General features: G+C 51.2%; 1 protein-coding gene across 1 annotated transcript; it reads right to left on the minus strand.

The window, feature by feature from the left end:
* Nucleotides 1-27,966, minus strand: SLC2A5 (solute carrier family 2 member 5). Its single transcript, XM_021095282.1, is given in 13 exon segments — nt 1-752; nt 846-973; nt 1,439-1,514; nt 1,824-1,925; nt 2,436-2,546; nt 2,659-2,846; nt 2,956-3,081; nt 4,686-4,775; nt 4,778-4,837; nt 11,019-11,143; nt 15,898-16,058; nt 16,654-16,752; nt 27,415-27,966. Coding segments are annotated over 13 exon segments (1,500 nt in total). The 5' UTR covers nt 27,448-27,966; the 3' UTR covers nt 1-551.

Genomic DNA, 27,966 nt, shown 5'->3' on the forward strand with positions numbered 1-27,966 from the left:
TGATAAGTGATTATATATGTTTTATTGAGTATAAAGAGGCAATTCTACAGTCCCCTAATAATAAAATTTGGGATCAATAATCTCTGACTTGGTTAAAGTCTCCATAGGGACCTGCTTCCCAGCTTCCTAAACATGGCTACAGGTGAATCACACTTTCCAGGACTGGTGTTTCTGGAGATGGATCTGACAAGAGGATGGATTCCACGCTGACCAGGTTCCCGTGGCCCCGGAAGACCGTGGGATCGGAGCAGAGTTCATTTCTTCGGCCATGTTCGATTCCTTCCATCTTGCCATCACGGTAACAATTTTCGTTATAAAAGCTGGTGTTACCAGGAGCCACACAACGGCTGACCCACCATGGCTGAGGGACAGCTACCCGCCATGCCTGAGGGTTGGTGATGGGTGAGTCTGAAAGGCTTTGAGAACTGCATGGAAGCCCTTCAGACAGTCCAGCGGGGCCTGCCTTCCACACTGGACTTGTCCTAGTTCTGGATTCACAGCCCAGGATGGAAGCGCCAGGCAGATCCAATGCACAGGCACCTCTTCTCGAGTTACAGCCCCACAGCAGAGGGCGGAAAGTCCTTCAGCTCCTTTTCTGGGTGCACCTCTGACACTTTATTCATCTTGGTGAAGATCTGATTGATTTCTATGAAGGTCTTGGACTTGGTCTCAGGAACAACCAGGAAGATGTAGATGGTGGTGAGAAGACATATCACGGCAAAAATGATGAAGCAGTAAGCGCCGAGGCCCACCTGTGGGAGGGGAGCAGGTTCACGTTCCTCAAGAGAGTCTGGATTTACCGCTTGAGGAGTTGGGGCATCTGGGGCCCGCGGGGTCACACTTACTTGAATGAATGGGAAGATCAAACCCACGGTGAAGTTGGAGAGCCAGTGGACACTGCCCCCCACCATATAGGCGGCTGGCCGGGAGGACTGCAGGAAGATCTCAGTGATGAACAGTGCTGGGATGGGACCTGGGAGGGGGAAGAGGAAGAGTGGTCTTCTCTTCCCACCGGCCCACAAAGTGTCCTCGAGCACCCCTCCCACCCCCCCAACCACTCCTAGCAAGGGGCCTGAGGCATCCAGCCCAAGGCAGAGCAGCACGTCTCCAGGACTGCTGTTCTTGCGGGGAAGCAATGGGACAAGGCACCTAGCAAGAGTTGGACACAATAGGTGACGTCCTGTCATGTCCCTAAAAGGGAGCCACGACCTCCTGTAAGGCCCAACCACACCAGGCAGCATGTTCCAGCCTAAACAGCCTGCCCTCGCTCTCACCATGCTCCCCCCCCCAAAAAAAACCCCTCTGCCCCAAGACAGAGGCAGAGACGCTGAATCCGGCGCTCCCTGGAGCCTCTCTAAAGAGCTCAGGCCAGAAGTTTCTAGGGCTGACCATACAGGAGAGGGGCAACGAAACCCAGGACCAGCTCTTGGGTACATACTGGGCCCAAGGGCATGGCCTATGACGTAGGAGATGACGCAGACGATGCTGAGGTAGGGCATCCAGGATATTGTTTCCTGTGGAGAGAAGACCAAGTTGGATCACATTTGCTCCTGGGACTGGAGCATCAGAAATTTTGGTTTCCAGAGGGCCAGGGGCTAGGTCACCTCACCCAGCCACCGCCCAAGTTGGGAAGGCGAGCGCCTGGAGCCTCCTTCAACAGGCAGCGCCCCCTGGATGCCACTGGAAGATAAGCTGAAAGTGGGTGGGGTGGTGGGCGGCTGGGGCTGGGGTGGGGACTGCAGGTGGACCCAAGCATCGTGATAATGCGCATGCGTAACAGGGCGCGGGGTGGGCGTTTGCCCCCCAGGCCCCGCCTTCCTCACCTGCAGAGCCAGGGCGGCTGTCAACACGCAGCAGGCGGTAAAGCAGATGGAGAAGCCCAGGAGGAGCAGGAACCTTCTCCCCAGTAGCTCCACCACGAAAATCTGCAGGGAAGGGGCGAGGGAAAGCGGGAGGCTCAGGAGCCCTGCGTCCCACCGGGGAGGAGGCCCCGGCTGCCCCGCCGCACCCCTGCCCAGAGCCGCCTTCCCGGGCAGATCCCCTCCCCGTCCACACAACACTTTCTGAAGGAGCAGCTACAAGGAGAACCAGAGGGGCTGTGTCCTTGAATGGCCAGTAGGCCACCACGCTGTCCTGGCCAGGGGCTCCCTTTGTCCCTCAGCAGCCCTGGCACAGGGAGTGACCCCCAATGTAAGATGTTGGAGAAGTGCCCCCTCACCCGGTGGAAGCTTCCAGAGTGGAGGATGGGGCCCTCCATCTTTGGGAGCCATAGGCTGCCCCCTCCCGCACGACGGAGAGCCCCGAGGCTAGAGATGAGGGGGCCGAGGGGCACGCCGCCACCTTAGATCCAGGCTCCTTCCTGGGCCAAGACCCCCACTCTCCAGGTGCCCTCCCTCCTTGGGGGCTGACGGGGACTCAGCTCCGGGGACACTCACGGCGATGCCGGTCATCAGCACGTTGACAGCGCCCGTGCCCGCAGTCACAAACTGCACATCCTGGTCTCTCACCCCAGCGCTCAGGTAGATCTGGTCTGCGTAGTAGTAGATCTGGAAGGCAAACCCCCCGAGGCTGGTGGGGCCGGCCCGGCTGCCCCTGCCCCCGCTCCGGGCATCCCCGCCGCCTGCCCGCTGCCCCCCCTGCCCGGGGCTGCCCCGGTACCGCGTTCACTCCCGACAGCTGCTGGCCGCCCATGAGGATGATGGTGGAGATGACCTGCCACCGCAGGGACCTCATGCGGAACAGCTTCAGCACCGAGATGAAGCCCGCCGCCTTCTCGGCCTGGTCCTCCTCCCGGATCTCCTCGATCTCGGCGTCCACGTCGTCCCAGCCGCGCAGCCTCCTCAGCGCTGGGGGAGGGAGCAGAGGGGGCGTTGGGGGTGGACCACGCCCCCCGCCCCCCGCCGGCAAAGATGCCACTGCCTCCATCCCTTTGCGCATCTCACCTGAAAGCCTTACCGTTTTTGGCAGCTGCTTCATCTTTCTTCTGAATCAGCAGGTACCTGGGGCTCTCCGGGAAGAAGGGCAGGCAAAGAAGCTGCAGCGCTGCGGGGATCCCCGTCAACCCGAGGAGGATGGGCCAGCCTGCAGGGGAAGAAATGTGACGGGAGAGCTGGGCGGGCCCCAGCCTCAACCCCTGCCTCCTGCCCGCTGCAGCCCCACAGAGCCCAGCTGGCCCCTCTGGCCTCTCACCCTGATTGGTTTTCTTTGGAGCTGGCACACAGGCTCGGGGGCGGCGGGGCGGGGGGGGGGGGCCTTTGTCTTTCTCACCTCTGTGTCCCCAGCACCTAGGATGGTGCCTAATACATGGTGGGCACTCTAAACACTTAGAGAATGAGCAGTGGTAAATAACCATTCCCCCCCACACACACACCAGATGGACAACGTGAAAAATTCTGACAATACCAAGTGCTGGTAAAAATAGGGGCAGATGGAAGGTCTCCACATGGGGTACCTTTAGGGGACTGTCAGGCAGGAGCTGGTGATGCTGGACACCCTCTCGTGCTCTGACCAGCAGCCCTGTCCTGATCAGGAACATGCCTGGGCCACCAGAACACCAGAACAAGAATGGGAAGAGCAGCACTGGTTATAGAAACAAAACCCAGAAACAAGGCGACTGTGCCCACAGTAGAATGGGGACATACATCGAGGTCCATTCATTAGGCTGTGATGAAAATGAATTAAGTCAGGACAGGAGCCAGTCCCACCAGCACGGTGGTGGGTGCAGAGTCCTTCTCACAATGTGGTTCCGTTGTACTAAGTCCAGAAACACGGAATGTTAACTCGATCTTCTAGAAAAGCGATGAAACTCCAGGGCAGAGCAAGGGTGCAGTGGCTCCCTTTGGGGGGTGGGAGGCTGTGATTGAGGGGCCCACGGGGCACCATTGAGGTTCCAGCTCTGGACCCTTATATATACACAATAAAAATGGTTCAATAAGGAATTCCCATTGTGGCTCAGTGGTAACAAACCCAACTAGTATCTATGAGGACATGGGTTCAGTCCCTGGCCCCACTCAGTGGGTTAAGGATCAGACGTTTCTGTGAGCTGCAGTGTAGGTCACAGAGGAGGCTCAGATCCTGCATTGCTGTGCCTGTGGTTGTGGTATAGGCTGGCAGCTGCAGCTCCGATTCAACCCCTATCCTGGGAACTTCCATCTGCTGTGGGTGGGACCCTAAAAAAATGGTTAAATAAGTGAATGAGGGGTTCGGGCTCCCTCTAGGAGCTGTGAAGGCCTTGCTGTCCCCTTTTCTCCTAGGGCTTGTGGGAGGTGATACCCGCAGATGTCCACGTGCCAGGCACTAGTAGGGGCCCTTCAGTGTAGCTCACTTCCCCGTCACAGCAGTGTCACAAGGCAGCTGTGTTGCTGGGAGGCTCCAGGGCAGTGGCGCATTGCTGCACCCCAGGTCCTTGTGTGACAACCACCGAGCAGCCAGGAGAAAGTCGGACAGCGGTGCCCCCTGCTCCTTCAAAGTCCCCATGACCTGTCCCCCAGGAGGGACTAGAGACTGCCAGCCTGTCTGTCCCTAGCAACTCATTCGGGCCCGCTCTGTGCAAGGGGCCACCAACTCATTCAAGCCTGCTCTGCAGGGTTAGGGCCGTGCGGGGTGGGGGCGGGGGATGGTTCAGAGAGAAAAGACTGGTTCACAGGGAAGGGCCGGGGGGGTCGGAGGAGGCGTCCTGAGCTCACCTTCTTTGTTGGCAAGGAGAGTCCGAAGACCAAAGATCTGGGCCACGAGGATGCCAACGGTGATGAAGAGTTGGGGCACCACCCCCAGGGCCCCCTCAGGTTCTTCGGGGCCAGCTCCCCCAGGTACATGGGGACAACATTGGAGGAGAGACCTGCCGGGGGCGGGAGAAAAACACGATCAAGAAACATGCGTCTTCTGGTGGAGACAAGCCGTGTCTTCAGATTCACTACTTCTTTCTCAGCCATCACATCAGTTGGGCTGAAACTTTCTCAAAACGGCAGGAGTAAAGTGAACCCCACCTCTTACAATCGGAGCAAAAAGTCCTCGGACAGTGCCCTTGCTTCCTGACTGGTGTCACCTGGGTACACAGGCCAGCCGGACCTCTTAACCGGCTTGGTCGCCGAGAGGAAAGCCCAGGTGTGGGCTCCCTCCCCTCTTGCTCCTTGGGGAGAAACGCTGTTCAGAAAAGGCCAAGGCCCCCCTGCCCCCCCAGCTTTACCTGCAGAGACGATGTAGTATATAATAAACCAGTGCACAGACACTGAAGCACAGGCTTTCTCGGCTTTCTCAATACACATCAGACACTTGAATATATACTGTGGACCAACTGCATTCTGAGATTTGTGTGGTGCCTGAACGACTTTTGAACCCCCAATATTTGGACTGGTCCATTTTCCTGTCTTGCGAGTTATCTGACGCCCTTATGAACAGGTGAAACACGTTTATAGGCTCCAAAGTGGTTTCGCATATATCATATCCCATTTAATTCTCCTAAAAGCCCAGTGAGATGCCGGGGGTCTGGGAGGACAGTAGGATGGATTGTTACTGGTCCAAGTAGGGTAAGCAGAGCCAAGGGCCGGCTGCTGCTCAGAGAGACATGGGGTCTGAGAGGGAGACTCTGGCCATGGGGACGCTGAGAGGAAACAGTTCAGGGAGAGGGGAGGCAGGGCTGCTGTTGAGGGGAGGGGATCTGACAGCCCTGAGATCAGAGGAGACTGACCACCAAGTTTTCAAGCTTTGCAGTTCTGCCCAAGGATAGCTCTCTGCCTCCCTGCTTAGTATTTTAAAAGAGACCCCTTACTGTTCATGAATCAATATCGATTCTTTCTGATTTTCAGAGCAAAGAGGGGCAGTCTTTAGAGCAACTGTGTCTTGTGTGGAGGTGGGAAAGGACCCTGCAGGCCCAGTGCCCAAAGGGTTGTGGAGGAAGCATGCCTCTGATCTTAATTAAGAGCAACAGTGGAGAGGAGCTCCTGCTGTGGCCCAGTGGGTTAAAAATCCAACTGTCTTGGCTTGGGTCACTGCGGAGGCACAGATTGGATCCCCCAACCAGCACGGAGGGTTAAAGGATCTGGTGTTGCCACACCTGTGGCAGAGGCTGTAGCTGTGGCTCGGATTCAGTCCTTGGCCTGAGAACTTCCATATGCTGCAGGTGTGGCCACTAAAAAATTAAAAAAAGAGGAGTTCCCGTCGTGGCTCAGTGGTTAACGAATCCGACTAGGAACCATGAGGTTGTGGGTTCGATCCCTGCCCTTGCTCAATGGGTTAACGATCCGGCATTGCCGTGAGCTGTGGTGTAGGTTGCAGACACGGCTCGGATCCTGCGTTGCTGTGGCTCTGGCGTAGGCCAGGGGCTGCAGCTCCAATTAGACCCCTAGCCTGGGAACCTCCATATGCCGTGGGAGCGGTCCAAAGAAATAGCAAAAAAAAAAAAAAAAAAAAAAAAAAAGACAAAAAAATAAATAAATAAAAAAAGAAAGACAAAAAAGGAGCAACACTGGAGAGACAAATATCAGGAGGTGTGTGAAGAGATGGGAGTCCCTTCAGGTTGGTGAAGAACAATCTCATTTTGTCTATTTCTTTTTTTCCTTTTTTTTTTGGCTGTGCCCAAGGCATGTGGAAGTTCCCAGGCCGGGAATGGTACCTATGCCAGATCCTTAACCCGCTATGCCACCAGGAAACGCCTAGTTTGGTCTTTTTTTTTTTTTTTTTTTCGGCTGCCCCGTGGTACATGCAGTTCCCCTGCCAGGGATCAGATCCAAGCTGCAATTGCAACCTAAGCCTCAGCTATGGCAATGCCAGATCTTTAACCCAATGTGCTAGGCTGGGGATCAAACCAGTATCCCAGTGCTTTTAAGACATCTCCAATCCTATTGCACCACAGCGGGAACTCCTCCTCATTTTGTCTTAGAAACAATTCCGCGGGGCAACCACGGCCAGATCATTCTAATATCAGAGTCAGAGAAGCTGCTTTTAAAGTTTAAATTCCAGTCCACACTGTTCTTACCAAAGATGCGGACTCACAGCAAATCAACCATCTGAGCATCTGGGAACCCAAGCTGCACTGACCCTGCAACTCCTTGGTCAGAGTGACTGCTTACTTTGTTTTTAAGGTGTCTAAGTGGCATGGAGCTTGACTTTTCTAGGCTTGTCAGGAGATACGTGAAGGAATGAATGGCAGGTGGATTAAGCTTCCGCTGGAGTTCCCAAGTATGACCTAAGGATCCAGGGGTTCCTGAGACTGTTTCGGGGGTCTCTGAGATCAGAATATTTTCAGAACTGCCCTGAGATGTTAACTGTCCTTTGTATTCCCATTCTCTGACGAGCTTTCCAGAGGTCATAGTCCCTCTATCTCACTGACAGAAGCAGGGTTGAGAGTCTGGCTGTCTTCTACTAAGCCAGACATTCAAGAGATTTGCAAAAACGTAAAACGATGCCACTGCATTTTTTTTTTTTTTTGTCTTAGAATATAGAGTGATTTTCATAAAGACATCTAATGGGCTTATTACTACTATTTTAAAATAAATTAGGAGCAGGAGTTCCTGTTGTGACTCAGTGGATTGAGAATCTGACAAATATTCATGAGGACGCAGGTTTGATCCCTGGCCTTGCTCAGTTCATTAAACCGGCATGTCCATGAACTGCGGTGTAGGTCCCAGACGTGGCTCGGATCTGGCATTGCTGTGGCTGTGGCACGCAGACTGGCAGCTGCAGCTCCAATTCAACCCCTAGCCTGGGAACCTCCTATACCTTGGATACGGACATAAAAAGACAAAAATAAATAAACAAATACATAAATAAAATGACTTAGGAGCACCCTTGTGGTGAAGTGAATTAAGGATCCACTGTGGTCACTGCTGTGGCTTGGGTGGCTGCTGTGGCGCAGGTTCAATCCCTGGCCTGGGAACTTCTGCATGGCCGAAATAAATAAAAGGAACTTCTAAAAATTAAAAAAAAAATGATTTAATACATTTCTTGGTTGCAATTTCTTTTCTTTCTTTCTTTCTTTCTTTTTTTTTTTTTAATTTTATGGCCACACTCATAGCATATAGAAGTTCCTGGGCCAGGGATTGAATCCAAGCCACAGATGCAACCCACACCACAGGTGTGGCAATGCCTGATCCTTTAATCCACTTCACCAGGCTGGAAATTGAAACTGCACCTCAAGAATGACTTGAGCCACTGCAGTCAAATTTTTAACCCACTGTACCATGGTGGACACTTCTTGGTTGCAACTTCTAATGTGATAAATATTGATCAATATGGAGTTCCCGTCGTGGCGCAGTGGAAACGAATCCGACTAGGAACCATGAGGTTGCGTGTTCGATCCCTGGCCTCGCTCAGTGGGTTAAGGATCTGGCGTTGCCATGAGCTGTGGTGTAGGTCACAGATGCGGCTCGGATCCCGAGTTGCTGTGGCTCTGGTGTAGGCCAGTGGCTACAGCTCCGATTAGACCCCTAGCCTGGGAACCTCCACATGCCACAGACACAGCCCCAAGAAGACAAAAGACCAAAAGAAAAAAAAAAAAAATTGATCAATATAACGCATGTGAGTGAGAGCTCCCTGGACTCCTCAATAATTTTAAGAGCGTAAAGGAGTCCTGAGGCCAAAGAATTTGAAAACTGCTGACATCAAGTCATGCTTATGTAAGAGCAAAGGTTGTTTTTGTTTTTTGTCATTTTTGGCTGCCCTGCAGCACATGGAGCTCCCAGGCCAGGGATCAGATCCGAGCCGCAGTCAGGACCTAAGCCACAGCCTGCGGCTATGCCGGATCTCTAACCCATTGTGCCCGGCTGGGGATCGAACCTGCGACCCAGTGCTCCCAAGACACCGCCAATCCCATTGCATTACAGCAGGAACTCCAAAGGTTGGGGTTTTAAGCTGTGATTTGATACCTATTAGAGCCTAACATTCTTTTTTGGAACCAACTCTGAATCACTGGATGTCAATAGAAAGGTGACAGCACCTGCCTGCTACTGAAAACTTCCAGGAATCATCTGTTTTTCATAAAGCTGAGCCTGGCTGCAGGGGAAACCTGCAGAAGCAGAGCCCGGTGCCTCGGGGCTCCAGCCCAGATGGCAGATAAATGTCCAGCCCTTCTCAGGAAAAGCCAGCGTGAAGGAAGTTTGCCAGGGGGCCGATCATTCTCTCCTTGAAGTGCCTCTTCTCTCTTCGAGATGCTTGTTTTCCTCCTTATCTCCCAGCCCTGCAGTTCCTCACCACTCCCCCCAAGACCAGCCTCTCTTTACCCCCATATCGTCCGGTAACTTCAGGCAAGGGGTTTGCTGACATCCAGCCAAATCATCCCTTTGTCCTGATCCGCTTGTTCGGAAGGAGAAAAAGAGTCACTTGCAGAGCCTGGTGGGGGGTGGGGGGTGAGGGGCCCTGGGTGCAGCCTTTCCAGGGGGCCCTTGCGTTTGGGTGCCCGCCCTGCAGGTGCCCAGCCCTGAGAGTGGGCACCTTGCTCGCCTTGACGGCCCTGGGAAATGCGGCCCACAAAAGAACGCCAAGCTGGAGGAAGGCCAGGGCATGGCCTGAAGCACATCTCTTCTGTCTGAAGCTGTCTTGGGGGAGGAAGCTCGGCCAGGGCAGCGTGGCTTTGGAGAGAGTACTCTCATTAACTCTTTGCTGGCAGAGGGATTCGTACACTGGACTGTTTCTCCAGCTTTTTGGACCACAACCCACAGTACAAAATACAGAAATTCATTTTGTATCCAACTTGGTTCTCACTTGGGCAGATAGATAAAGAACTGAAACAAAAGTTTCAAAAGACAAGCCTTACTTTTACAGCATGTGATAGCCTTCCCTAGTTTTTTTTTTTTTTTTTTTTTTTTGTCTTTTTGCTATTTCTTTGGGCCGCTCCCGCGGCATATGGAGGTTCCCAGGCTAGGGGTCGAATCGGACCTGTAGCCACCAGCCTACGCCAGAGCCACAGCAACGCGGGATCCGAGCCGCGTCTGCAACCTACACCACAGCTCACGGCAACGCCAGATCGTTAACCCACTGAGCAAGGGCAGGGACCGAACCCGCAACCTCATGGTTCCTAGTCGGATTCGTTAACCACTGCGCCATGACGGGAACTCCTTTTTTTTTTTTTTTTAAAGAAAATACTGGGGTGTCTCTGCTGTGGCACAACGGGATTGGCGGCCTCCCTGGAGCACTCAGACGCAGGCTCCATCCCTGGCCCAGCAAAGTGAGGTCAAGGATCTGGCGTTGCTGTAATTGCAGCGTGTAAGTTGCAACTGCAGCTTGGAGCTGATCCCTGGCTCAAAAACTCCGTATACTGCAGAGCGGCCAAAGAAACAAAGAGAAAATGCCGGAGTTCCTGCTGTGGCTCAGTGGGTTAAGGATCCAGTGTTGTCATTGCAGGGGCTTGGGTCACTGCTAGTGGCATGGGTTTGATCCTTGGCCTGGGAACTTCCATATGCTGCAGGTACATCCAAAAAAGAAAAAAAAAAATATTGCTCACCAAACAGATGTCACCACCCACTAAGTGGTCCCAACCTATAATCCTATAATTTAGAAAACGCTGAAATAAAGGATTGGTTGGAAGGATCCCTCTGATATATATATACTTTTTTTTTCTCATTTTTTTTTGCCTTTTCTAGGGCCACTCCTGTGACACATGGAGATTCCCAGGCTAGGGGTCCAATCATAGCCGTGCCTACGCCAGAGCCACAGCAACTTGGGATCTGAGCCATGTCTGCAACCTTCACCACATCTCACAGCAACGCCAGATCCTCAACCCACTGAGCAAGGCCAGGGATCGAACCCTCAACCTCATGGTTCACTAGTCAGGTTCGTTAACCACTGCGCCACAACGGGAACTCCAGGATCCCCCTGATCTTGAAGTCCTCTATCTCAGTCTTTAAGGAACAGCCTTCATGGCAGGAAACGCTGCAGTGAAGATCTGCACACGTGCCCCAGACGCAGGGGCTCAAGCATCTATTCACAGCAGTGGGGCAGGAACGGCGTGGACCGCATGCCTCAGACTGGTTCAGACCCCAGGTGCTTGGTCTCCTTCCCTGGACGATCCCGAATCACAGAATTACCTGCACATATTCCCACCAAAAGTCTGGACACGATGATCATCTCAAAGGACTGGGCGACTTTGCTGCATCCCATCAAGATGGCAGGCACGATGGAGAAGATGTTGTTGAAGAGCAAGGTTCCTTTTCTGCGGAGGACAAACCACCGGCCAGTGCGGCTTAAGCATTCGCGCATTCCAAATGTTCACTCCGTTACAGTGGTGCTGTTGTGTCCTAAGCGTGGCTGTTGACCTAAGACTCAGACGGGTCAAGTGCATGGCCTCTGGGAGGAAATGTACATGACCCCCACGCAGAGGGCATCCGTGGGGAAGCGAGGGAAAGGCTTGCATGTGAAATTCGGTAAAGCGTTCTGCAAACATCACCTAACATGCTTTTAGTGTAATCCTGAAACCCAGCTGGGGTAAGGATGCCCACGGGAAAGGTTTAGGCCAACAACACTTAGCAACATAGATGCGAAAAATCCTAAATGAAATATTAGCAGATTGAATTCAACAGCATATAGAAAGGTCTTTCAAGGAGTTCCCGTTGTGGCGCAGCAGAAACACATCTGACTAGGAACCATGAGGTTGAGGGTTTGATCTCTGGTCTCTCTCAGTGGGTTAAGGATCTGCTGCTGTTGCCGTTGCCGTGAGCTGTGGCGTAGGTCACAGACACGTCTTGGATCCTGTGCTGCTGTGGCTGTGGCGTACACCTGCAGCTTGTAGCTCCGATTAGACCCCCTAGCCTGGGAACTTCCGTATGCCGTGGGTGCAGCCCTAAAAAGCAAAAAAAAAAAAAAAAAAAAAAAAAGAAAAAGAAAAGAAAAATCTTTCCAGGTTAAAAACACCATATTAAAGATTATAGAAGGGGAGTTCCTATCATGGCTCAGTGGTTAACGAATCTGACCAGCATCCATGAGGACGAAGGTTCGATCCCTGGCCTTGCTCAGTGGGTTAAGGAGTTGGCATTGCCATGAGCTGTGGTGTAGGTCACAGATGCAGCTTGGATCCTGCATTACGGTGGCTGTGGCTGTGGCACAGGCTGGCAGCTGTAGCTCTGATTTGACCCCTAGCCTGGAAACCTCTATATGCTGCGGGTGTGGCCCTAAAAAGCAAAAAAAAAAAATTCCTACTTAAGAGTGGAGGGGACTTGGGAACTTGGGCCCTAGAGAGCCAGACAAAGGCAAAGGGAAAGACTCTTTGGAGGGGCTCCCTGGGAGTCCCTCAGCCAGGCCTGCTAAGGGTGGAAAGCACCATTTCTGGATGCACAAAACAACCCACCACATGCAAGAGGCTGCACATACAAACAGCACAGCTTCAGACAATAGGACTAGATAGAAGCTATAAAATATGTCTGTTTCTGGCTGCTCCTGAGGTGTGCGGAAATTCCTGGGTCAGGGATTGAACCCAAGCCTCAGAAGTGACAACACCAGACCCTTAACCCACTGAGCCTGCCAGGGAACTCCTATAATAGGTTTTTTAAACTATATAATGTCCTAAATGAGTAGCGTCCTAAAACAAGTAATTAAAAGGGTACTATATGAAGAACAATAAACTATAGAAGACAAAAACTATCCAAAACAATAGCAAAAAAAGAGACAGATTTTAAAAAACAAATGAATTAAAACTTCTTGAAATGAAAAATATAATTATTGAAATAAAAAACATAGGTGAATCAGCTGAGGAGAGAATTAATGAATAGGAAGGCAGATGTGAGGAAATTACATAGAAAGTGACAGAAAGAGAGATAAGAAGATGGAAAATATGAAAGAGATGGAGGATTATAGTATCATTAGTCACAATTGCCAGAAGGTGCAAGCAACCTAGATGTTTTATCAACAGATAAATGGGTGGACTAAACATGGTATATTCATGCAACAGAATGTCATTCAGCCTTAAAAAGGGAAAGAAATTCTGACGTGAACTACAACATGAATGCACCTCGAGGGCCTGAGGCTAAGTGAGATAACCCAGTCACAAAAAGACAAATCCTGTTTGATTCCATTCATAACAAAGTCCCTAGCGCACTTAAATTCAGAGACAGAAAGCTGATCAATGACTCAGGAGAAGAGAAAGGGGAGCTCTTGTTTAATGGGTACATGGTCAGTTTTGCAAGATGAAACAGAGAGACAGGTGGTGGTGATGGTTGTATAACAATGTGAATGTACTTAAGGCCAAAAATCTGTACCCTTAAAAGTTGGTTAAAAAGGAACATTTTATGTTATTTATCTATTTTACCACAATTTTTAAAAAATACATTTTTTAAGAAGTCAAAAAGGCAACAGCAACATGAAAAGCATGGGGGAACTTCCAGAAGAAAGAATATAAAAAACAGAGGATAGAGAATATTTGTGGAGGACTTCCTGTCATGGTGCAGTGGAAATGAATCCAACTAGGAACCATGAGGTTGCAGGTTCGATCCCTGGCCTCGCCCACTGGGTTAAGGACCAGGTATCGGTTGCAGACGTGGCTCAGATCCTGCATTGCTGTGGCTGTGGTGTAGCCTGGCAGCTGTAGCTCCAATTTGATCCCTAGCCTGGGAACCTCCATATGCCACAGGTGCAGCCCTAAAAAGACACACACACAAAAAAAATTGTGGAAATGATGGCTGAAAAATTTCCAGAACAGATGACAAAGACCTAAAACCTCAGACAAGGAACTGCCATGAATTCTGGAATAAATACACCAGCCACAGCTTACTCATGAAAGGGCAGGTTCAATAGGGTAAGGATGTCAGTTTTCCTCCAACTAAATTACCCAAAACAGGAGTTCCTGTCCTGGCGCAGTGAGCTGTGGTATAGGTCGCAGACTCGGCTTGGATCCCACATTGCTGTGGCTGTGGTGTAGGCCGGTGGCTATAGCTCCGATTAGACCCCTACACTGGGAACCTCCACATGCCGTGGGTGGGGCCCCTAAACAGACAAAAAAGACAATAAATAAATAAATAAAGCAACAGATGAAAAAGACCTGTGCCTGGTATAACAGAGTGCAGTGTGGTCGTTAACTTGCGCATGCTCCCAAGTGAAATCCACCTGCCCCATGTAATCTTGGCTAAATTACAGCAGCCCTCTGTGCCTCCTTTTCCCATGTTTGAAAAGGGGATGGGGACAGTGTAAGGATTAGAGGAATTAATATCCCCTAAAAGCTCTTAGGCTAGAGCTTGGCACATAGGAACCCATCAATAGATTGTTAGCTGCTATTGATATTTAAGGAACTGGTAAATCTTTAAGAAAACCACGAACAACTGAACAGCATTTACTATATTTTCATGCAGGCAGTTGGATTAGAAACCGTCAGCTCCATCTGCAGACCAGACCTCACTTAAGGAGAAGCGTCCGGCAGATCTGACGGTGACTAGATTGTTGTCCTGCCCCCGGGGCAGGCCACAGGGAGAATTATGAGTTCAACACGAGCCTCCCGGGAGGACTTTGGGATCTTAGATTCTGAATCTCAGTGTGCATGTGTGTGTGTGTGTGTGTGGTTCTTGTTTAGCTACCTGGTGGCATATGGGGTTCCCAGGCCAGGGATTAAATTCAAGTCACAGCTTCAGCAATGCTGGAATATTTAACTCATCACACCAGCCCAGGGATCGAACCTGCATCTCCGCAGAGACCCAAGCCTGCTGCAGTCAGATTCTGAACCCACCATGTTACAGTGGGAACTCCATAGTGTATCTGTCTTTATTCTCAGATTTTTTTTTTTCTTAAAGACTGGAGAAGGAACCAAAGTCTGGCATTGGCCTTGACTCTTTTTTTTTTTTTCCTTTGGCCATACCCACGGCATACAGAGCTTCCCAATCAAGGGACTGAAACCACACCACAGCAGTGACAATGCTGGATACTTAACCCGCTGAGCCACCAGGGCACTCCATGGCCTTGACTCTTGACCTCACTAGGTCTGTGGCGGAGAATGAGAACTTGACCTTGCCCGGCCCATCCTCGAAGGGAGGGGGTTGGAGGGGAGGAACGCTTAAATACTGTTCATACCCACGGGATTTACCAGGGGAGTGTGAAGGCTGAAGTCAAATACTGAATCTCTAATATTTCTACAATTAGGGGCCAAGATTTAAGTTCTGCACTTGGCATTCAAGACGCGCAGAGGGAGGGTGGCCCTGAGAGCACATGGTTTCACATGGACATGAATCCCAGCCATTTCAGAGTTTTACAGGAGTTTAATGTGGGCTAAATACTGCATATTACTTGATTCAAGGAACAAGAACAGAGCAGTTAGCTTGAGTTCCTTTAAGAGGCAGCGTTCAAGAACATTCAGCTATGGTCTACGTTGTGCTTGATGTCTTGGCTATGCTATCTGGCGCTTGACTCTTCTAAAGGCCAGAAGGAGGCGTTCCCTTAGTGGTTCAGCAGTTAACGAACCCAACTAGGATCCATGAGGATGCAGGTTCGATCCCTGGCCTTGCTCAGTGGGTTAAGGATCCGGTGTTGCCATGAGCTGTGGTGTAGGTCACAAACATGTCTTGGGTCCCTGTTGCAGTGGCTGTGGTGTAGGCTGACAGCTGTAGCCTGGGAACCTCCATATGCCGAGGGTACAGCCTTAAAAAAAAAAAAGGCAAATAATAATAACAACAAAAAAGGCCAGAAGGACGTTTTGGGAAGGACAATTTCAAGGTAGGAGAAGATGAGAATGGGAGCGAGTCCTGATCTCTGAAGCACTAAAGCCCAAGACCAGCCCCCTCCACCCACCTCCATCCCTGAGAATTTCATCGTCTCAGTCCCCAAACACTTGGCCAGTGTCTGGTCTTCTCAGCCACATTAGGAAACGAAAATCATCACAGCAATGGTCCTTATCAAGGTTTCCTGGAACGGTTTCTGCTTTAGGCCCGGGTTTTAAGCACAGATGGGGCTGATCCATTTCAGGGAGTTGAAAATTCACCTCCTCTTTCTTACCTGCCTAAGTGATTCACCAAAGGGCCGACCATGAGGGAGCCGATGAAGCCTCCGAAGGGGAACATGGACACAGACACAGACCACAGCAAGGTCAGGGAAAATTCGCTCATGTATTCCCCGATTCTGTCATAGTAGGTCTCATTGTAAAAGTCTTTCATGAACTGAAGGGCGAAGCAAAACAGCACATCAGAATAATTGGAGGTGCTTTTGCGGAAAGAACGACGCCCATTGTGGGTGGGGCCACCCGGTGGGATGAGCTGGGCACGTGGGTATCAAACATTTTTGTGAGGATTAACGGCGATTAGCAGGGGGCCCCCTGGAACTGAGAGGCCTCTAGGAGGCAAACGGCCCAGGAGGTTTCGCACCCCGGGAAGAAGTGAATCCAGCCTTCAATCATGGAACCCATGTTGGGCCATCCCTGCCTCCGCTATGGATCACAGGGCTGCCCAAGATCAGGGGCCCCTCAAACCTTGCCTCCCCCAACTCCTGGAGGCCAGCCCACCACGTGCCAGCCCGGCTTGGCTCTCCACCAGAAGCTGAGGCTTGGGGATCTGGTGTGTCCCCATGGCCCTGTGCCTGCAGGTCCTTTGGGCTTGCGCTCACTCTGTGTCTGGTGGGTGCCCCTCTCCTCCCTTGAGACCCCCCTGGGTGCCCTCAGCAAAGAGGTGAGTCCCACCCTACCGCCCCCACCCCGGGCACTCCAAACCCACTTCCCTGCTCAGTGGGGGCTTCGTCTCCCCCACTGCAGTGACCTACCCCAGAAGGCGAGTTAATAGCGGCCACGTTGTACCCATACTGGAAGGAGGAGCCGAAGGCAGCTATCAGCGTCGCCAAAGCAAGCACCAGTGTCAGCCTCTGCGGGAGGAGAGATCTCAGCTTTAGGTCAGGAAGCAGCCCAGGGTTCGCGGGAGCTCCTGATCGACTCCACTCAGCAACTGGTAGAAACGTGGATGTGATCTGAAGATGCGTGGCCTTTCAACCCCGCCCCACCTGCTAACCTACCCTCCCTGAGGCCTGGGGTAAAACAGGCTACTTTCACTGCACTCAGGGACCAAGGATCCTTTGCTACAGGGGGTGGGGGTGGGGAGTCCCGTACGCACTGTGGGAACAGCCCCCCCCAGTCTGTGACAACCTAAAAGTCTCCACACATTGCTCAGTGTCCCCAGGGTGGGTGGGGAAGCACCCTGGGTCAGAGAGAAATGCAAGGATCACCCTCGCCAACCCCCCCACCTGGGGTCTGACTTGCCTCTGACAGTCCTGCTCTGGCTGCATTGGCCGAGTGCTGCAAATGCACCCGAGCGCTGTCTTATACACAGACTCCTTGAAAAATCAAAGAGAAAAACACACGAAAATGTGGAGTTCCCCTTATGGCTCAGTGGAAACGAACCTGGCTATTATTCATGAGGACTCCGGTTCGATCGCTGGCCCCTCTCAGTGGGTTAAGGATTCCATGTTGCTATGAGCTGTGGCGTGGCTCAGATCCTGTATTGCTGTGGCTGTGGTTTAGGCCAGCAGTTTCAGCTCTGACTCAAACCCTAGCCTGGGAACCTCCATATGCTGCACATGCAGCCCTAAAAAGACGAAAAAAAAAAAAAAAATTGGGTTTTTTTGTTTTGTTTTGTTTTGTTTTGTTTTGTTTTTAGGGCTGCACCCACCACATGTGGAGGTTCCCAGGCTAGGGGTTGAATCAGAGTACAGCTGCCGGCCTACACCACAGCCACAGCAACACAGGATCCGAGCAGTGTCCTTGACCTACACCACAGCTCATGGCGAGGCCAGATTCTTAACCCACTGAGCGACACCAGGGATTGAACCTGCATCCTCATGGTTACTAATCAGATTCACTTCCGCTGCGCCACGACGGGAACTCCAACAAAAATTTTTAATTATTTAGGGCCACTGATCAACTTCTTTTAGCCCCTGGACTTCTGCTATAAGAGACAGAGAGCACAGTGAAAAAAATCTTTAAATGTAGATTTCGAGGAACTCTGACCACGTTCTGTGACACTGTCCCCTCTGACATTCAGGAAACCAAACCCTCATTTAATTAAGACAATCTTCAATGACAAGTGGGAATTCATTAGTAAGGGAATGAAAAGCAGGGGGGACAAAAGAAGCAGAAAGAGCTTTGCTTTTAAAATCTGCAGATCCCGGAGTTCCCGTTGTGGTGCAGTGGTTAACGAATCCGACTAGGAACTGTGAGGTTTCACGTTTAGTCCCTGGCCTCACTCAGTGGGTTAAAGATCCAGCGTTACCGTGAGCTGTGGCATAGGTCTCAGACTTGGCTTGGATCCCGCATTGCTGTGGCTATGGCGTAGGCCGGCGGCTACAGCTCCGATTGGACCCCTAGCCTGGGAACCTCCATATGTCGAGGGAGCAGCCCAAGAAATGGCAAAAAGACAAAGAAAATAAATAAATAAAATAAAATAAAATCTACGAATCTGGAAGTTTCCATTGTGGTTCAGCGGTAACGAGCCTGACTAGTATCCACGAGGTTGTGGGTTTGATCTCTGGCCTTGCTCAGTGAGTAAGAATCTGGCATTGCCAGGAGCTGTGGTGTCCGTTGCAGACAAGGCTCAGATCTGGCGTTGCTGTGGCTGTGGTGTAGGCTGGCAGCTGTAGCTCCGATTCAACGCCTAGCCTGGGAAATTCCATATGTGGCAGATGCTGCCCTAAAAAGAAAAAAAAGAAAAAGGAAGAATCTACAGATCTCAGTTGAATTTGCTCACTGCTACTTTCTAGCTCAACTCCTATGATCTTCAGTTTCCTCCTCTTTTGCGTGAGATAATAACACCCCTGGGAGTTATTGCAAGGGTTAGTTACAGGAGCATCTGGTTGTGTAGGTGAGTAAATCCACTGCCTGGAGTGAGCCTGGGCGTGGCTCTCTGAACCCACTGCTGAAGCACCTCACTCCTGTACTCTGACCCGGGTCCCAGGCACATGGGACTCAGCCCCTCCAGTGGCCGCTGAGGTCCTCGTGTCCCCCTCTGGGCAGCATCCTTCCTAATCCGAGCAGGACCCCTTGAGAGAAGCCAGTAGGAGCAGGACAGGCAGAGAAACAGCGGTCACCCCGGCCTTGTCGGGTGCCCAGGAGGGGACAGCCCAGTCCAGTCCATGAACACCCCCTCCGCAGAGCAGGCTCAGGACCTGTAGGAGTCCTGGTCAAGGGCAGAACCACAGATGAATTTACAAATGGTTAATTCCCAGGAAGTTTCTGGTAAGGACGTTAAGAGCCACAAAGCCGCCCATCAAGGAACAACGGGCTCTGGTTTCCAGTCCCTCCTCAGACCCCACCACCCACTCAAGCCAGTAGGGACAGCAGATGACAAAAGTGGGAGGAGCAGGTGATGCTGCCCAGGGGGAAAGGCGTTTCCAGAGCTGTTGCTGTGCCGAGTTTTCTAAAGGCAGCAGGTGTGCAAGTAGGCACCCCCGCCCTCAAAAACCCCGCCTGAGATGTGGCGACTCTCCCCTCCTCAAGTGCTCTGAGTCTTCATTCATTCACTCATTCAGCATATTGTGGGAGCGCCTGCTGTGGTGCCACGGGATTGGCGGCGTCTTGGGAACCACTGGGACTTGGGTATGATCCCGGGCTGGCACACTGGGTCAGGGACCTGGCATTGCCACAGCTGCGGCTTAGGTCTCTACTGTGGTTTTGCTCGGATCCCTGGCCCAGCCGTTCCACACGCCTCAGGGCAGCCAAAAATGACTACCCTCCCCCCCAGAAAAACCCCATGTTTGCACCCACTGTGAGCCAGGTGTTGGGCTAGGGACTAGGCTATAGTAGAGAACAGATATTCTCTCCCCTGTAGCTGTGCCACTGCTTGATTTGGTGGAAGGGAGGACGGGAAGAAGAAAGGACGGGGCGTGGGGAGGGAAGAAATGTTGACGAAAATTTCTCCTATTTTGCCTCTCTTCCCAGTAAATGATTAACTACAAATGCTTCATTCATCCTGCAGGTGCAACTCCGACACTCTGCTTTGATGGGTCCTAAGGTTTGAAGTCCTTAGCAAAGCTCAGCTGGGGAGCTGGCTGCTGCTGGAGGCTCATGCCCCAGACAGGAGGGGAAGGGCGGGGATCCTGCCAGGCAAGGGTACAGCCAGCTCCCAGATGGCTTTTATGGGATCCCACTGAAAATGATCAGAAAGCCCTCGGGCTGTCTGTCGAGGCTCTGAGGCTGGAACACATAATTCAACTTCTCTTCCTTGGCTTCCTACGTGCATTCAAGCCACAGGTACTTTCTATGGATCCACAGGAATCAAGGCTCACCCTTGGTTTTGAAAATAGCAAAGGCCTTCTGGGTGAGTTCTCACTGAACTTGCTGGTCCAAACGCTTACATTCTGATGAAGCAAAATTGTTTTTAAGGCAGGAAAAGACTAATTTTCTCTGCCATTTGAGCCACTATGCCCTCCCCATTAGTGTGCACTGTGTATCTGCATTATCCATTGCCTAGATCCCCCTAGAAGACATAGGAATGCCCACTTGAGCCACTGTGCCCTCCCCATCAGTGTGCATTGTGTATCTGCATTAAACATTGCCTAGGTCCCCCTAGAAGACACAGGAATGCCCACTTGCAAAAAAAAAAAAAAAAAAAAAAAGCCATCCTCCTGGCACCAGCAAGATAAACCCTCAGGAGATAATATTCCTTTCCCAACCCTGTAAGAGGTCACAACTCACTACCCACCTTGTTAGACTATTTAAACTGTCAATGTTACTTTGATATATATAACCCTTCGTCTCAAAAATTCCTATGACTGTGCTTAGATTGCTAACAGGTGGAAGGAACAGTCTTCAGAGATTTCTTTTTTTTTTTAATTTCTTTTTTTTAGGGCTGCACCTGTGGCATATGGAGGTTTCCAGGCTAGGGGTTGAATTGGAGCTACAGCAGCCGACCTATGCCACAGCCACAGCAAGACCACGACTGAACCACATCTGTGAACTATGCCACAGCTCACGGGCAATGCTGGATCCTTAATTCACTGAGCAAGTCTGGGGATCGAACCCTCATCCTCACGAATACTAGTCGGATTCTTAACCTGCTGAGCCACAACAGGAACTCCGGCAGAGCTTTCTGAAAGACTATCTCCCAGGTTATAATCCTCAGGTTGGCTCAAATAAAAAGTTCCATTTCTGTCTTAAATTGACTACTGATTAAGTTTTCATGGCCAATGCATTAAACAAACATTCATTGACAGCCAGCTATAATCTAGGTACCACGCTACAGTCTGGCAGGCAAAACAGCTGCCCTCAAGAAGACTGTGGTCCCGGGAACTATACTTAATATTTTATAATAACCTATAAGGAAAAAGAATCTGGAAAAAGGAGTTCCCATCATGGTGCAGTGGTTAACGAATCTGACTAGGAACCATGAGGTTGCGGGTTCGATCCCTGGCCTCGCTCAGTGGGTTGGGGATCTGGCTTTGCGGTGAGCTGTGGATGTAGGTCACTGATGCGGCTCGAATCCTGCGTTCCTGTGGCTGTGGCGTAGGCCAGCGTCTACAGCTCTGATTAGACCCCTAGCCTGGGAACCTCCATATGCTGCAGGTGCGACCCCAGAAAAGACCAAAAAAAAAAAACCAAACACCACGATGTGATACCACTTCTCACACATTAGGACGGTTAAAACCAACAAGGCAGATAATGACACAAATTGTAAATCAACTATACTTTCAAAAAAAAAGATAATAATACATGCTGATGAGGATGAAAGCTGGAAGCCTCTCACATTTGCCCCAGGGAAAGTCAAATGGTGAAGCCATTTTGGCAAACAGTCTGGCAGGTCCTCAAAAAGTTAAACACAGAGCAACCACAGAACCCAGAAATTGCACTCGTAGGTGTGCACCCGAGAGAATGAAAACACACGTTCACACACTTGATCACAGTCTTCCAGCGGCATTTTCATCACAGCCAGAGGCGGAAACAAGCCAAATGCCTAGGAACAGATGAACGAGGATAAGCGAGATGGGGGATACTCGTCCAATGGGGTATCACCTGGCCATGAAAAGGCATGAAACACTGCTACAAAGTGGGTGAATCCTGAAGATGGGCTAAGTGAAGAAGCCAGCCTCAGAAGGCCACTTATTGCCAGGATCCATCTATGTGAAATGTCCAGAATATGCAGATCCACGGAGACTGAAGATAAACCCTGATTACACAGGGCTGGGGGAGAAAAGGAGGGGAAATGTGGAGGGAAAGAGTGGGTACAGGGTCCTTTAAGGGTGATGAAAATATTCTTAAATTGGAGTTCCCATTGCGGCTCTGCAGGTTAAGCACCCGAAGCTGTCTCTGCAAGGATTTGGGTTCCATCCCTGGCCTTGCTCAGTGGGTTAAAGATCCGGTGTTGCCTCAAGCAGCGGCATAGGTCACAGATACAGCTTGGACCCGGTGTTGCGGTGACTGTGATGCAGGCCGGCAGCTGCAGCTCCCATTGGACCCCTAGCCTGGGAACATCCATATGCCGCAAGTATGGCCGTAAAAAGGAAAAATAATTCTACAATCAATTATGGTGATGGTTCTATAACTCTGTGAATATATACTGAATTGCATATGCTAAATGGGGGAATTGCATGCTTCATGAGTTGTAGTCTCAATAAAGTTACTATACAAAAAAAGCATGTAAGAGAAAGGCAGAGCTTAAACTTTCTTTTGATTTCTTTCCTTTTTCTTCCTTCCTCCCTCCTTTTCTTCCTTCCTTCCTTCCTTTTTCTTTCTTTCTTTCTATCTTTCTTTCTTTCTTTATTTCTTTCTTTCTTTCTTCTCTCTCTCTTTCTTCCCCTTTCTTCCTTCCTTCCTTTTTTTTTTTTTTTTAAGCTTTCCAGAGGCGGGGGAAAAATAATTTGGGACTGGGCTGGATTAGGGCACGAGGGAGAAGAAGGGGCCAAGGAGGATTTGCAGGTGTCTCCAACCACCTTGTTAAAGTGACAGGCGTGGAGTTCCCATAGTGGCTCGGCGGTAACGAACCCAACCAGTAGCCATGAGGATGCGGGTTCCATCCCTGGCCTCGCTCATTGAGTTAAGGATCTGTCGTTGCCATAAGCTGTGGCGCCGGTCACAGACGAGGTTCAGATCCAGCGTTGCTGTGGCTGTGGCGTAGGCTCGTGGCTTCAGCTCTGACTCGACCCCTGGCCTGGGAACCTCCATATGCCATGGTGTGGCCCTAAAAAGACAAAACATAATAAAGTAGGATAAAAGAAAATGAAAAAGTAACAGGCGGCTCAGTGGCCTCCTGGCATGAATGAGGGAGCTAGCTCTCCTCAGGGGCCAAGGGGAGCTGCCCCTGTGAGCTGTGCTCTGGGGAGAAAGCAGGCGCCTCGTGGCCACAGTAAACGGGCTTCCTGTTTTCCAACATGCTGAGACCATGGTCTAAGACTAGTTAACATAATGCCCTTGAGAACGCTCTGAGATTTAGTAAAATAACCGCCTTCAGGTCTCCATCCTGACAGACAGGGCGTGATTCAAGGATGCCTGGAAGAAAGCCCCACCCAAGCTGCCTCTTAGGAATTTGTCTCCAATTTCCATTCCTACCACCAGAGAGGCTGCCTGCGTCTAAGAGGTTTCCTTGTCTGGCCTCTCTGGGTGGAATGCACAGATCCCTGGAAAAGTGAGTGGCGATGAATTAACACTGTAAAGTCATGTCATCACACTGTGGAACGAACCCAAACTTTCACAAAGAGTCCTTGAGGTTTCAGCGGAGGGGAGAGAGGCGAGACAAGCACCGTAAAGTTTCCCAACTGGAGCTACTTTGTTTCGTGGCTGTGGGGGTCGAGAGCAGGGCTGCGGCAGCGCAGCTCCCAAGAGCAAAGGACGAACCCCCCCCCTTTCTTCTCCCCCACCCCAATACGGTCTGCAGCCAGGTCCTAAACGCCTCTGTGTCGCTGTTCCCTCATCTGGGGAGAGGGGACAGTGATCCTGCCTTCCTCCCAGGATCGATGTGGGGAAGGAGTTCTTGAGGGTGAACCACTGAGCCCCAGAGCTGGCTTCAGGAGGAACGCATTGCATCACAGCTTTGCTATGATGGCTAATTACTAACACTGACGACTGGGGGAAGCTACGTGCTGAACGACACTCGGCTAGCTCGTGAGGGAGGCCCTCCACCAACACTTCTGTGCTCTTCTTTCTTTTTTTTTTTTTTAGGGCCACACCTGAGGCGTATGGAGGTTCCCAGGCTAGGGGTCTAATTGGAGCTGTAGCCGCCGTCCTACACCACAGGCACAACAATATGGGATCCAAGCCGGGTCTGTGACCTACCCCACATCTCACGGCAACACTGGATCCTTAACCCACTGATTGAGGCCAGGGATCAAACCCGCAACTTCATGGTTACTAGTCAGATTTGTTTCCGCTGAGCCATAATGGGAACTCCCCCCTGCCTTTTCTTTTTGTCTTTTCAGGGCCTCCCCCGTGGGATAAGGAGGTTCCCAGGCTAGGAATCTAACTAGAGCTGTAGCTGCCAGCCTACAGCACAGCCACAGCAATGCAGGATCTGAGTCGTGTCTGTGACCTACACCACAGCCCACGGCGGTGCTGGATCCTTAACCCACTGAGCAAAGGAATCGAACCTGTGTCCTCATGGATGCTAGTCGGGTTTGTTAACCGCTGAGCCATGATGGGAACTCCAAAAAATCATGTGTTTTCATTTCCCAAAGCATTTTTCCCCCTAATCCATTTTCTTTCTTTCAGGCCAAGAGTCCTTTTTCCCAGCACAAAGACACCAGGTTTTTGTCTTTCCTCTTTTCATCTGAGGAACCCAATGGCCAGGGGGGCCATGGTTGCACAGCCACCAGCACAAGAGGGGCCTCCCACCAGCCTGAGCAGCCCAGCATCTGCCCCGAGCCGCCCTTCCCCCACGTCTCCTGGGCTCCTAAATCCCCCCTTGGCTTCGCTTTGTGATCGGCAGCTTCACCGCTGGAATAGTCCTGCTTTGATGTCTGCCAGGAAACCCAGCACTATTCACCCCATGAGGCAGGTCCGCCCTCAGCCACCTGGGAAGGGCCGCCTGCATCCTTCCGGGCCCGGAGAAAGCTTCCTTCCTTATAGAATCGGACGGGCAGGGAGCTGTGATCACGGCCCGCACGTTCTGCATGTAGCTGCTTAATCACCTCCTTTTAAAATGGATGATTCCTTTGCAGGGGCCGCCCGGCGCGGGGGCCCGGGCGGGGGTGTTTCCTGTTCTTTCACTGCTGCACCTGGGGGCACAGCTGGGCGGTGCATTCCTCTCCCCCTCCCCCCCCAACCGCGGCGGTCCTGCCACCTCACGGTCCTAGGAAAGAGAGGAGATAAGATTTGACCTGACACTTTATTATCAGGAGGTCAACAAGACAGCTCTGTGCAGTCACCTCTAACGCGGTCAGGCTCCTTGGCCAGAGAGCTGCTGGCCTCCAGGGAGTAGGCAGCTGGGATGCTGCTAGACTTTCTACCACACCAGGCCGCCCCCCGCCCGACCCCAGCTCCGCAGCAAAGAACCACCTGGCCCCAAATGCCAGGAGGGCCCTGCTCCAGAGGATGTTCAAAAAGAATGAACAGGTCATTTACACACATCATCTCAGTGAATTGTTTCTGCAGCCCTCGGCAGTGGTAATGGTTATTGTCCACTGAAAAACACTCCACCTGAAAGTTGAGAGTTATGTTTTATTTGGGGCAAAATGAGGACTTCAGCCCAGGAGACAGATCGCAGGTAGCCCTGAGAGAGGAGCTGGGATGTCTTGGAGATTTTGCAACAAAGGACAGGGAGCAGGAACAAAAGAGGCCTGGGCTCCCTGAGACCATTCCTTTGAAATGCACCTCCGCTATCGGGGCCAGGATCCTGAGTTCTCACAGCCTGCAGGACGCATCAGCTCTCACCCTCGGAGACATTCTTTATCCTTAACTACAAGCGGCGAGGCTGAAATACCACCCAAGGAGGAGAAGGGGGGACATCAGGATGGGATAAAGGTGAGGGGGAGGTGCAGGCAGCACACACCTGTTTCAATGCGCACACCCTTCTTACAACAGTTTGTTGCTGATCTCCTCAAAGTTACTACCAGTCACAAGGAGCAGACCTCACCACAAAGGATTTTAGTGTTTTTCTAGATATGAGGAGATACAAGCATTGGGCTCATAAAATCTCCTGAAAATATCTGACTATCTGAAGGCCTGTTCTTCCAGTTTCCCCAGAGCATAGAGGTGCCTCCCTCCTGGTCCCCAGCCTGAGCTCTGCTCAGGGGATGCTGCGGGTGTGTAGCTGCCGTGGCTCATGTTTTACTCCATGCAAAGGCGGATGGCAAAGGCCAAACTTCAGTTCACATTATTATTTCCATTTTATAGATGAGAAAACTGAGGCACAGAGCGGTTAAATAACTCGCTCAAGTTCCCACAGCTAGAACAGGATGGAGCAGGAATGAATCCTAGGTACTTGTACCTCCCAAACCTCTCTCTCCCTTTTTTTTTTTTTTTGGCCGTGTCCATGGCAAGTCTAAGTTCCCAGGTCAGAGATCGAACCCACGCCACAGCTGCAATGAGCCACAGCAGTGACAACGCCAAGTCCTTAAGCTGCTGACCCACGAGGGAACTCCTCCCCAAACTTGCTCTCTGTCTATGAGCTACAGCGCACGTACCCAACCCTGCCTATGGTGAAGGTCTTAGATCCATATGCAAATAATTAATGTGCACAGAAAGTACCTCCCACCGTCAATATAAGCAGATGCTGTTGTGATGAATAAAATGCTTATTTCTTAAAAGTGTTAATAGAGTCACATTATGTTTCTGTCCTTATGTGTGTTCCTCAGTCAAGAGACTCTAAAAGTACAAGGCAATTCTATGGAAGGCAGGGGTGAGAGGGGAGAGGGCCAGAAAAATCTTTTGTCTCTAAAACAGAGAAGTCGCATTATCTAAAAAGGTAGGGAATCTCTGCTACAGATTTGAGGTAAATTCAAATCCTGCAACATCTTTTCCGAGCCTTTCTTCTTTGCATGCTGGCTCTTTACATGCTGAAAACGTTCATGAAAAGGCTCGGAAGCCAAAATAAAAACAAAGCAAACACATCTCACTAGCCATGTGTAAGGATTTTGCTGCAGTGCCAGAAGCCCTTCACCTCAAATGCTTATGGTTAAGGACATTGTGACAAATTCTCCTTTGAGTCTCATCAACTCGGCGGCAGGTACTTTTTTTCCTTTTGGCTGCACCCACAGCATGCAGAAATTCCCCGGACCAAGGATCGAACCGGCACCCCAGCAGCGATCCGCGCTCCTGCGGTGATAACACCGGATCATTCACCCCCTGCCTGGGCCACAAGAGAACACCCCGGTTCCAGGTAGTTTTAAAAGCTGTTTCAGGAGAATGATTTGCAAAGAAGCTCTAAATCCGAACGTCTCTAAATGTCTCTCAAGTCCCTGTAGAAGTCCAGCTGCGGGGTGAACTCCGAGGGGCAGGTCCCCGCAATGGTCCGCCACGGCACAGAGCTCCCAAAAGCATCCCCTAGCAGCGATCAACTGGTCCTGCGGGTGGGCTGCTTCCCCCCCTGCCTCCCTGGACAGCACACTTACCCCTTCCCTCTTGACCGGCTCCTGGGGCTCCATCTTGGGTCTGGACGTGCAGAGTTCTGCTTATTTCCCTTCAGCCAAAATAACAAATGCACTGGATGGCGAGAAAAGACATTCTGGCTGTACTTTGGCCGGGCCAGGTAACAGCCAATAGCATTTTTATAGGCAGTCTCAGCCAGAATAACCCTTTCGGGAACCTAGAGGTGGGTCTTGTTTTCGCTTCTTCTTTCAAACGAGATGTCTGGGGTCTGGCTCAGCAAGCGGGCACCCCCCAGGGACCGCAGACCAGACCGCAGGCACCGTGCCTTCCTGAGTTGGGACAGTCTGCGGTATTTCCTTACTGCCTGCAAAAGCCTCCACTGGTCGGGCTCGTGGTGAGTGACTGGAAGGGTTATTTCTGTCACAAACACATGGAAAGCAACAGGTGCCACCGACCCCACAACACACCAGGTAACACGGGGGCAAGGCATAGGGTCATCAGAGGCTTCTCCGAGTGGCCCCTGCCAGGAAGCCTGCAGCCACGCCTCTCCAGCAGAGAGTCGAATTTTGCCAGAT

The sequence above is a fragment of the Sus scrofa genome, chromosome 6 (assembly GCF_000003025.6).
Source record: "Sus scrofa isolate TJ Tabasco breed Duroc chromosome 6, Sscrofa11.1, whole genome shotgun sequence".
Lineage (NCBI taxonomy): Eukaryota > Metazoa > Chordata > Mammalia > Artiodactyla > Suidae > Sus > Sus scrofa.